The sequence below is a fragment of the Rhodnius prolixus genome, unplaced genomic scaffold, assembly GCF_049639745.1.
Source record: "Rhodnius prolixus isolate KJV_2025 unplaced genomic scaffold, Rpr scaffold_4, whole genome shotgun sequence".
NCBI classification, from domain to species: domain Eukaryota; kingdom Metazoa; phylum Arthropoda; class Insecta; order Hemiptera; family Reduviidae; genus Rhodnius; species Rhodnius prolixus.
In genome coordinates, this window is record NW_027411614.1 from 16,748,425 (window position 1) to 16,761,186 (window position 12,762).

A 12,762-nucleotide genomic window follows, 5' to 3' on the forward strand; every position below is an offset into this window, starting at 1 on the left:
GTGTGTATCACGGGGGCCACCCACGAGGGAGGGCGAGGATGGATCGTGAAAGAGACTATGAAGAATATAACCTTGAGTCTCCACGTGAAATGTATCCGCCAGAAAGATATCCATCAATGGTGCAAGGACCTTCGTCCAGATCAGATGGTTATTCTCGGGCACCGTCCGACGATAAATATCATATGCATCATCATGTACATCATCATCATGCAGGTAGTGGAGGTGGTGTTGGTGGTAGTGGTATGATAATACACCATCCCTCATCATCACATCATCGCGGACCACCGCCTCCATCTGATCATTTACACGAACCTCCGGACGATTATCATTCACCACATCGGGCATCTTCTAGACGGGCACTAAACGCCATTTAATGTCGGCTCCCTCATTTAGCCTATCAGAATTGCCACATGTACTATTGAGATTAACGCCGACTGTCCGCCGACGTTTAGTGTATTCAGGACATAACTTCTTGTAAATAATTAATAGAAGACCCTGTAGGTGACATAGTGCCTCCCAGGTAGGTGTGCAGTCCGTATCGTTATTTACTCAAGTGTTACATGGTTCAACAATATTAGTTTACATTAGTTACATTATACACTAGAAAAATGATTTTGGCAGAGGCCAAAGAATAAAAAAGAAAAAGGAACAAAAATTAAGATGCAAAGCAGATTTGTAAACTTTTTTTTATTCTCCTTCAGGTAAGAATGAGCCTTCAAAGTTAGTGAGTTCCAATTCGAAATATTAAGACTAGCTCCTTAAAAGTTCCTGATACTTATACCCCAATTTTAAAAAATCATTAATGTTTCTACAACAAAAAAGAATTCTCTCTCCCTATCTTTGTATCCTGGAAACAGTTTATAAGCTATAAGCAAGTTGTTTATAAGCTACAAGCTTGAAAACTACACATTCTCTTATAAATTGTTCTATATATATAAAAGAGTATCTAAAGCAACTAAAAAGAAGTACACGTTAATACTGTTTAACATTTAAAAAAAAATTAAAAAGATAAATTATTATGAATTAATATATTGAAATCATAAATATTGTTTTATTAATTTTAGATTATTATCTTTAATCTGTCTAAACTTATTGCCATTGTAGTGCTGTCAAGTTAAAACCGAATTAATTCCTATTACATTTCTTTTTTGATCGATTATAAAAAACGTTCGATACAAATTAAAGCGGATCAATATTTGGACACAGATGCACATTCAGTACTGTGTTGGTGCAGACTTTCATTTGAAAATTTTATTGTACTTATATGAAATCATACATACATCTGATAGTTTTACTCATCTGTTCAACTCAATTGTTAAACTCTAAATATAAACTTGCTTTATTACATTAACAAACAAAAAAATCCTTAATTTCCTAAAATTTTCTTTAATTTCATGGTTTGGGGGGGGGGGGAGTTGTTTCTGCATAATAAATTTTAAGCTGAAAATTATTCTTACCAAAATTATTTCCATTTTTATTTGTAATGTTTTTTCGGATATAGAGTTGTTTTTAGTTTATGCTTGAAAGTTACACTCCATAGGAATTTTTGAATCTAAGAATAGTTTCTAATTTTTTTTGATGCACTTAATAATTTTATTTGCATAATTTTACAAGGTAGTAGTGCCTTAGATATTTTCATCTTCAAATTAAAAAAAAAAAAAAAGCACAAGTTTATGGCAAACAAAGTACTACAGCAATGCATTTTATCATATTACTTGGAATGATAAGTTGAAAGAAAGAACTTATGTTGTCAGGGACATTAAAAAAGCTAAAACGATACCAAAATTATTGTTTTTCAATTGTTTGATTATGTACAGAAATGTTAAAAATAAAAATGAAATAAAAGCATTAACATTTATTTCGTTAGTTATTGTAGACATAATTATTACAACATAATTTTGACTTTGGGAAATTAAAGCATATAACAATGCAGAAAAATTTGTTTTGGGCAGCCTTTACCTTGGAAACAACTATTTCCAGGTTTTTGCTCACACAAATATTGTAAGATCATATTAACGTCCTAGCATTTGATCGAGATCAAAATATTTGTATCAAATCAAACTAAAAACCATCAGTCACTGAATCATTGATCGGTCCAATTTAAACATAAAAAAAAAGCTTTTAGAGTTTTCATTTTTGCTTTCCATTTTTTTTTTTTTTTTTTAAGAGTAACTTATTAGTTGTTGAACTTTGTTGAACAAAACACTTGTATGCGAAATGCAAATATAACAACAACTGCACACCTTCCAACTAGGTCCCCCCTTTTTCCCTGAAAATAAAATATAAATATAGATATAAATATCTTTCTCAGAAAGTGATAAGTCGAAATATTTCGCTTAATGCACATAAATAAATTTTTTTATAGGGCATCAAATTAAGTTGTGTATATTATTAAAATAAAATAAATACATTTAAATGGAAATGAAACTTTACTTTTTTTTAACTGATGATTTTACAATTATTATTATCTGATTACCATTAATTGTTATCATTTTTTTAAATATTTATTTTTTATCAAATTTATGGCGGTCAATATTATTTTTTTGTTTTAATGTGAAATTGTGTGATGTGAATAAGTAATTTTTTTTTTAGAAAAAATTTGTCATATCAAACGAATATTAAATTTTAAAAGTGCTTAGGTTTTTATGGGGGGGGGGGGTATTTTAATTTTAATTTTTGTAATATTTCTCAAAAAAAGATTATTTCTATGTGGGCCCTGTAAGGATTCTTTATGATTAAAATTGAGTGTTTTTGTATTAAATTATTTTAACTTTTACTTAATCAATTTGACAATTGTTATCAAATAATTTTATTTTTTACTTTTAAATACTTTCTACCTTCTACTTTTTTGATATTAAATCATATATTTTCATAGGTGTTAAAATCTTGGCAATTTTTAGGGCCCTTTTAAATAAAGTTCAGCAAGATAGGGAACAACATTCTGTTTATAAATATGTGAACCTTTATTTTTACTTTTTCACTCCTATTCAAAACTTACTATGTGGGCATTGTACAATGTGCAAACAAATATGTGGCATTATTCAATTCCTGGTGTTTATGGCTTAAGATTTATCGTTTTTTTTCTTTATTTTATTTTTTTATAGTCACGCTAAGGGTCATTTTGCGGTAAAAAAAAAAAAAAAATAGAGCAACCCTGCATCCTTCAATTTTTTTTTATTTATACCTACATTTTTTTACACCCAAGAATTTTTATGAATTTTCTTCAAATTATTTTCGTATTTATTTATCTAAAAAAGTTTCAGTTAACTTGAAAATTAAAAGAATTTACCCTAGGTAGAATCAGTTAAATATTGAAAATTTGATAGATAACATTTTCATCTTAAATGGAAAACATTTTGTCTTATTATAATTTTCTTATCAGAAACAAATTCGTACATGATTTTGCCACGAGCTTCTGTTCAGGAAGGACATAGTCAATGCTGTGTGATTGTAAGCGTGATCCTTGATAATAAATATCTGTGTCTAACCGTCTTCTTACTTTCATGTGAATCTCTTGTTGAATTAATGGTAAGTTCATACTCGAATAATTTGAGGAAAGTATTTTATATTTGGGTAATATTTTGTACGTAAATGTATGAAATGGCAATCATAAATTAATAATTCATACATTTACTATTTGAAATTTACTTTTGTAAGTGAAAGTAATGAATTTTGCAAATCAAAATCGTAGAGATAACCTGTCGTTAAGGCATTCGTGCTCTTTAAACTCTTTCATTAAATAAGTTTTAAAAAGTAAAAGTGGTTAAAACCAATGATACCTTTATTAAACGCAACTTAAAATAGAGAGTGAAAACTGATAACATTCATATTCGGCGAACCGAGCCCTGGCTTCCATCAAGAACTTTCTCCAGCCTTCCTTGTCCTACGCCTTCGTCCACCAATGAGATATTCAAGCTCTTACGGCATCACGGTCTACCTGGTCTAGCCATCTGCTTCTCGGCCTTTCTTGTTGACGGGTTCCAACAGGGTTATACTGCATGCAGGTGTTATGACCTTCTTTGCGGCAGCTGTGTCTTGCATCACCTTAATCTGTTTATTTTGAGCCATTCTTGCAATGGCACTTCTTTAAATAACTCTTAGGGTTCCTATTGTGTCGGATTCTCCAAGTGACTCTTCACTTGATGGGCCCTCCTCATAGCACTTTCTCCAAGGTGATATTGAATAATAGTCATTAAAAGGCTTCCCCTTGTTTAAGCCCTTTTATGGTTTTTACTCTGAATGAATCCTAATTCGGGAATCCGTTTTCCCTTGTGTCATTCACACCAGTCAGAGTTTATGTGAGACTCCATATTCCTTCATGGCAAGTTAGAGTTCAGGCCTTCTTATCTTATCATTTGCTGCCTTAAAGTCAATGAGTAATTAATGAGTCTCATTACCATACTCCAATGATCACCTGGAACACCTGATCACTGATTGACTTCCTTTTGCGAAATCCACTTTGATATTGGCCAATCTTTCTGTCTACATAGGAAAATATTCTAGTGAAAAATATTCTAGTGAAACATGATTACAAAAATATAAGTTTATGAACACCTAATCTAAAGCTTCTACTCAAATTTCGAAAGCTAAACTATGAGGAAGGTGGGAAATCCGAATCGTTCCCAGTTATTCCCTGTGTTTTTTTTTTTTAGTTGGTCTGTCTCCAGCTGTGAATTAGAAAGACCTGGTCCCAATCGGATAGCTAACGTATATTATTTATGATTCTCATATTGTTAAATTAAATAAAATCTAAGATAAAGATCGGGAATCGAACTTAAAACTAGCCACATTTCAACATTATTTTGTGGGCCGCGCTTCTATCCACCTGGCAACCTTCACCTACCAGCGTACGTTACATTAATGCTGGGCCTATGTTTTTACTACTATCTCTAATTAACGTCAGAAATTAAAGTCAGTTAAGCCCATATTTTGTTTACATTTTGGCACGCATAGTAAATATTGATTTATTTTTAAACCCTTTTTATTCTCTGCATTACAGATATCTATCTCTCTTTATTTATGTTAGCTTTAAGACGTTAGATTGCAAATAAAACATTTAGGTATGTGTAGCAACAAATTTTAATTTTTTCTTTTTATCGAAAACAAACATTTAAAGAATTATAGGTAATTGTTTACCTCATAATAATTTCCTACTAGTAGGGCATTAGTACACCTACACATGACCAAGAAATTTTTAATTAAAAATTAATTAATTAATTAAAAAATCGACTTTTATAAATATAGACATAAAGACTGTAAATTTTAGGTACAACAATTTTTAAATATCTCTCTAAATTATAATTCCTTAATTTAAATTAACTTTTAAAATATTAATGAAAAAATAAATATTAAAAACTTATTACTCAAAGAAAATAATAATAAGTAACAAGAAAAATTTGAATAAATAAGTATTCTAATGCCAAAGGAATTATGAATTTAAAACAAACATTTTAAACCAACAATTTGGGATATTTCATTTTATCTTCAAGTTAAAATAATTTTACTTCTACTTGAAAACTCTAATTAACAGTACTATTTACAATATACAATAGTATAAATATTTAAGCAATTTCGTAAAGAATTATTAAACCAAAACAATGCTATTTCACAATTAAAAGGATAAATATTCTATGCAAAATCATTGACTAGTCCATATGATTTTTTTGCCTTATGTAAAAATAATTAAATCATTAATAATATTAACGTATGAAATTTAAAAATAAAAACGTTCTCTGAGTAAATTTAATTGAATATTTCAAAAGGCTTTTATGCAAACTAAATTTGATTGTAGTTTTTAGTTAAAATTCAATATTGTAATCCTTTCTTTTCTTTTTTTTAATTCAAAAATTATGTCTGCTGATTAATCTAAGCATTAAATTTTTGTATTTGCCTTTTATTTATTATGTTAAGTTTAAGCTAGAAACAGGGTCAGTTCGGAGATAAAAGATAATTAGATTAATTTTTTTTAAAAAAATGGAAATTTGCGTGTAAATTTAAAAAAACTCTCCTTCACATTTTTTAAAACATGAGATTTGTCGTCTACGAATGTACAGATAAGCATTCAATTTTTTATATGTACATTTTTTTTTTTAATCTATCGATTCATAACTGTGAATTTAAGCTACCTTTACTTCTAAATTGAAAATAATGGGAAAGTCTATAGATTTTATAAGTCTATAAGAATAATCAAATAAATATGTTGACGGTCTTTATTGCTAATTTTTGTACTTTATTTGGTAAGTGATCGATTGCAAGCTTTAAGAATCATAATTTGACATTTTAAAAGATTAGTTGAACTTTATAAATAAATTAACCAAAACTTTTTATTTAACTTTAATTTTTCTAGAAATTTTTAGGCGTAATCTAATAAACTTGTTTAAAACTTGCTTTTGGTCTTTTTAAAAATAATTTCTCGAACTGACAATGCAAGTTGACAGTGGAGGATTACTTGTAAAACCTTAATTCTTCTTCAGGTAGAATAATTACAATTTCAAACAATAAAAACAAACGAATTTTCCTTACCGTTTAATAAAGATTTCTTTTTTATACCTTATCGCCAAAGAAGAATTAGTAGAACCACAAAAGACAGCATGAATTGTAAATCACAATTAGAATCAAATAACATTCTAGTGCTTCGGAGGTGATATTTTGAGGAATGTTACCTGGCACAAACTACAAATCATAATCCCTAAATATTACTAACTCAAACATCCACATATATATATTCCATAAATCATGTAATATTAGGAATGCTTTCATAATCTTGTATTTCTATTGAACATTTTATTTATTGAAGAATAAATGTTGGGCTCAGATATTTTAAAGATTTAGTGAATGCGTCAGTCCATAATTAACCCAAATTAAACCCCTTTGGGAAAAAGTAACGATTTTCATTTTCCTCTTGGCAATTATCACAGATAATATGATTATAACAAAAATATAACTATAGAAAAGCTTTATTAACAAGACTTTTGAAGATTAATTGTAAATTTTTTATCAAAGCGATTCAAAAACTAGTTTTACTAAAATTACAGATTCCTTATTTTGCTTCCTTTTTTTTTTCACATTAAAAGAGATCTTTATAGTCTTTAGTGCTCATGAGAAACAATTCGCGACCAGACAACTGGTTAATACAAAATGTTTTTTACAGTTAATGCTGCAGTGCTAACTGTTGCTTTCATCTTGCTGCTAAACGTCAGGAGGTAATCCTAGTTGTTTATATAAGATGTAGATCATAAATCAGGAAAAAATTGCCGCGAAACCAAGCATCTAACATGTAAGCCCTTATGACTAGCTCTAAATCCGACATATTACATTGCCCCTTATTTTAAGGTAAAATTAGTGTGACCCTTCGCCGATGGAAACCTACATATATTTCCCTGCCTCCCTGCAGAACGTAATAAAAGAAAGAAGTCTATTTTCAAAAATACAAGTGTCAATACAAAATAAAATGAAATGCAAAGGATTACATAAAAATAACATGGACTAATAGCTGATCAAAACTATAAAAACAAATAATAAAAAATCAGCGAATATTTAGGGGTTACTGAAAGGAGAGTTAATTTTTCAAACAATAATAAATTGGTGTCTGAAGTTAATTTTCACAATTGAAATGCTGGAATCGGAGTATTAATTTATATTATTTATTGTTTGCTGATTTTCAAGAAACTAAATTAATGAAAAAAGTAAAATCAGGATGAAGCAAATACCCGGTTATTAAATTCTAAAATAAAATTCATTTGGAGAATATTTTAGTTTAAAGCATAACAATTATTTATAAATCACTACAAATTTCAAAAATTTGCAATTAAAATTTATAAAACGCCTTTTGTATTCGTAAAAAAAATATATCCAAACAATAAATAAGTTGCTTTATATTAATGACAGTATCTCAATTAAATCAATTATCTGTCATATTTTAATTTTATGAAGACATTAAAAATAAACATGAAACCTTGCTTTGACCAAAAATAAAAATTTTATTTATTATCAACAAATAGTTTACAGCACCTTAATTATTTTTTAAGATTTTGCATCTATTTGATTTGAGTGCAAAGAAGGTAAATTAAAAAAATAAATAGTTATTTACATTTTAATAAATGAGTTACTAGGCTTTAATTATTAAAGCAGAAGAAAAACCAAAAAGAAAAAATAAGTCTAGTCTATTAAAATATTAAAAAAATAAAAAAATATATTTATTATAATATAATACTGTTTATGTAAATGCTCAATAAGTGTGACTTTAAAAACAACCACATTATTTTATTTTATATTCATTTTGTTTTTTTTTTGTTTTTTTTTTTTTTAATGTGGTGAATAAAGATTGTATTTTATATAATTCGAATAATGAAGTATAGTTGTTTTTTCTTCTTAATTTCGTTAAATATATGCTTTAATATTAAATATGGCGTACAGCAGAGGGTGCTATTGTACGATGTATTGCACAATCTATTTGTATTTAATATCAAAATTGAATTTTCATTTATATTTAATGGCATGATTGCTGTTATAACTGTACAACTTTGACCAAAGCAAATATTTACGTTGTTATGTTTATATTTAAAAGATTTATTTATTTAATAGAGCACATATTGGCTAACCAGAATGTCTCCTCAATCTTAAATTACTTGTTTGGCTCGAAATGGGATAAATAGCTGCAACAAAACAAGCTCTTCCTCCTCTTGCAATAATTGAAATGATATTTTCTGTTTAATCTATCTAAAACTAACACTTCCAGGCCCATCTATTGTTTTTTGAGCTTGTCCGTCTTAGTGAAGGCTTAAAAAGTACTCAGGCTTTTTTTTCCAAAGCGTTAGTTGAACTCTTAAATTGGGAAGAATGTGGCAGTGAAGTCCTTAATTATAATGCAGTGGAGATAATTCAAACCCAATATTTCTTTTTACTAATAAAAAAATGGATTTTCTTCATTTCAGTGGAATCAAAGGGCGCAGTATTCTTTTCGGAACATTTCTGTAATAAAAAATAACTGTATCTTTTTTAATCACAAGAGCAAAAATTTATTATAACAAAGTAATGAAATCTTCGCACAAAATGTCCGTGGCTTGGACAGTGCGAAAAACTCTTTGCATCATCTCAAAATTTCTGTTTATTTCAGGCATTTGTCGGAGAACATTTGAGCATCTTCTCATTGAGCTCAACATAGCCCTTTAACTAGCCTTTGTATTACCGCTGCTCAACATAGTGAATCTCCGCAAATCGTTGTGCCAAGTTATCGTTTGGTGAGTTTAAAGAGCTTTGTAATAGAGATTTTATTGAAGAAAACAGAGCTAGAGTTGGCATTCCCTGTGAGGAACAAATTTAACGAAACGGAAATTTGATTATATACGATATATAGTATATAGTGAAGCTGCATAATAAACTTCTAAATTTGTTGATAAAAGTTTTTTATTTCACATTTCGAGAATGTTGTTAGAAGCTACAAGAAACAGTAATTGTGGTTAAAGAAAATTTTTCATTCCCAAGAAGTTTTGTTGTTTAGAAATCTTACTCTTCTAATCGCGAATCATTCCTGGAAATCCATAAACTGATACAAGTAAGTGGACATTGCGATGATCTACACACCAAAAAAATAAAAATAAATAAATTGTGGAAAAGCTCCGCGTGAAAAATGCAAAAAACCAGTGTGAGCACTCACTCACACGTCATTCTCTTACTACAATCATGACTAAACTAAAATTTTCCTCAAGGTTCTAGGAGTAAAGTGAGGAAATAGAAAATGCAGCAATGGAGTAAACCATATGTGATTAAGTGTAATTAAACTCTAATTTCCTTTTTCGACAAAACCTCACGCTTTGCAACTTTTATTTTGTCCCCTCAAAAGTTCTTTGAATCTTAAAATACCTAAACCTCAAACATTTTTTCTTTCTATTAAACAGTTCTTACACTGATGTAATCAAAATTTAAAGAGCTTATACTACATATTTGTTATTTATAATCTTTCTGTTAGTGTTGCTGGTTGGGATTCAGTATGGTCATAAAATCCTAGTATATGTACTCTACGATATTTTCATTCCTCTAAATGCTTATGTCAAAGTTGTGCACGCGTAAAGTAATTCTGGTTTATTTATTAAAAAAATAACATGAAAAAGTTGAAAAAATATGAAAGATTCAATGACTACAAGCAAAAGATCTGCTAGAGAAATAAAAAAAAGGATAAACTGCTAACTATAAATTAATCATTAACTAAACTTTTTTAAATACATTTGAAAAGTACATGACAAAAGAAAAAGAAGATAAAAAAGATTATTTTAATTTAACACTGTGTTCCTGTCAAGAAAATTTAAAAAAGAAAGTTTCTCGCCTTATTAATGTTTAGTATTCAACTGATAAGCCATATAGAATTATCTTTATAAGAGGCAACTGTTTCTATAACTGTGCAGTTTTTATTTAACATTGCATAAAGAAGCACTATGGCTTTAATATTGAACTTTATTTATTTTATTATTTTCTGTTCAATACATTCTGTAAAATCAGCAAAATGTCAACTAAAAGGTAATAATAAATAAATACGTTTAAGCACCTACTTTTTATCTTGGCACTTAAATTACACTTATATATTAAAACAAAAAAAAAATCAAATATTAATTTGCTAGTTTTGTTTAAAAAGAGTTCCGTTAATTTTACCAAATCATTCTAGATTTAACTTAGCACCAAGCTTCGGCTGCTATTTAGAAAACCAAAACAAAGATTATATATTTATAGAATTTAAATGAACACTAATTAAAACAAAACCAAAAAGAATAATAATACTTGTACATGAGAAGTGCTATTTAATTAATATACTGAATTGAGTATATAGGCTTGAGGTAAATGGGCATTGTTTATAATGTGTGAATATTTTCAATATTTTACAAATAATAATAAATAAAACTACTTAAAAAAAAACAAATTATAATAATAAAGACCTGTGATCGGGATGTTAAGTCGTAAGGATGTTGTGACCCATTATGGGAAGATTTCATAAAAAATATATATATATATATATATGTAAGTAACGAATAAACAAAAAAATAATCTTGTAAAAATTGAAAAAAAATACACAAACAAAATGAACAAAAGTTTATCACTTTGTAACATAAAGATAATAGCTTGTTAATCTATTATTTTAATTTTATGAATGTTTTGATTTTGTTTCCCATTTTTAGTTATTTTATTCGCTGTTAGTATTTTTCCCTTTTCGTGCACAGTCAAAATTCAATTTTATATATATATACATATTATATATATATATGACTTGTAAATAATATATTAAATTTGTATACCAAAAAAAAAAAAAAGAATTGCTTTTTTCTTATCAGCTTTGTATTGTTTTAAATTAATTAGATTTTCTGGACAGATAATGTCCTTGGTAACTTGCCTTAATCTTTAAGGATTTCCAATGTTAGCTTCAGGAGATTGTGCTAATCCTTCTTGTATTTTTTAGTTCATCTTGTTGGCTACCTTTGGGAAATCCGCGTTACCTGTTTGTTGGATACTGCATAGCTATTATCTCAACTTTTATACGTTGATAAAATAAAAAAGAAAAATAAAACAGGATTTGAAAGTACAACATGTACTACAATCCATCAAAAGTAAATTTGCAAGGGTTCCAAAAACAAGCTTTTCAAACTGTTTTAAAATAGATGCCTGTTTAATCTGGTTCTTTCTTCAAAACTTCATGAATGATCGATAACTATTACTTTTTAAACAATTAAATTATTTTATGACGATACATTTAATGCGCAGAAGTGATCTCCCCTCATGCCTTTAAGCAGAGCCATCTTGCCTTGTTCAATGGCCTTGCACCAAAATAATCTTCTTATACTTTGGAAACTTTTTTATTAAGTGCCTCTTTTTTGTTTTTTCTTAATACAAAGAGAACCATTCCCTTCATGACTCAGTACGGCATTCAGTTAATGTTTTTAAGTCTGTCAAGAATTAAGGCTACTCCTTCAGGTTTATCTTGTTCCTTATCCTCGATTTAACCATAAAAACATCAGACCGTTTGTATATCAAATAGTCCTTTCTGCTTTTGACCTAGAATAAAACTACTAATTTCTCAAGGCCTTCGAATTAATTAAGAAAATCTATTATAATTAAATAATTAAATTTTTAAAACTAATGCTTTAATTTCTCGATTGGAGATTTAATTTTTCCAGTAGCTACCTGGAAAATTTCCCTTTAAAATGTCAATGTATTTTCTTGCAGTTTGAGCCGACGCGCCATCCATGAGGAGGATTTTGGAGATCTCCAAGTTTTTAAGTTTAAGAAAGTTGCGAAGCATGTCAGTATTTCTGTGCCTACTTAAAATCTTAAGTGTTCGTACTATGACCACTAAACAATGATGAATTAAAAAAGTAATAAGAATTTTAGGAAATCGCCTTGAACATCGCTGGAGTAATGCAAACCAATTACTCGGCGTCGACAGCATTTGAGCATCGAAAAAAGTGATCATCATTTAGATAGATCATACAATTTTTTAGATAAACAAAAAACATAATTATATGTAATTTCGTTGACAATATAAAATAACATTTCAAAATACAGTTAGCACGATCCATTTTTTAAAGCTTTTAAAGTTTAATGGAAGGTTTTTGTTCCGGGCTTATAGTATAATAATTTTACATTACCTTTTACAGTATGCAAAATGATTTTATGAAGGTTTTTTTTTAATAATTTACTTAAGGAACGAAGTCTCTCAATCGAAAGTACCACTGTACAGATTACATTTTTCTCTTAATCCCATATTTTCTCCAAAATGGT

The 12,762-nt window shown here is 28.4% G+C and overlaps 2 protein-coding genes across 10 annotated transcripts in view; both read left to right on the forward strand.

Annotated features, from left to right (window-relative positions):
- Window positions 1-11,314, forward strand: part of Ca-beta (Calcium channel protein beta subunit) — a 602,416-nt gene extending 591,102 nt beyond the window's left edge. For 5 of the 9 annotated variants that reach the window (XR_012459538.1, XM_074131403.1, XM_074131405.1 and 2 more), the window contains one exon: window positions 1-10,976. Coding sequence is in view for 8 of the 9 variants with exons in the window: in XM_074131403.1 (XP_073987504.1) it covers window positions 1-374 (374 nt within the window). In the remaining variant the exon portion in view is untranslated. The other 4 variants (XM_074131406.1, XM_074131410.1, XM_074131409.1 and 1 more) reach the window with 1 other exon arrangement.
- Window positions 10,372-12,762, forward strand: part of LOC141455919 (carbonic anhydrase 2-like) — a 22,551-nt gene continuing 20,160 nt past the window's right edge. Inside the window, exon 1 of the mRNA XM_074131413.1 lies at window positions 10,372-10,512. Coding sequence (XP_073987514.1) covers window positions 10,431-10,512 — 82 coding nt within the window. The 5' untranslated portion in view covers window positions 10,372-10,430. The remainder of the gene's footprint in view (window positions 10,513-12,762) is intronic.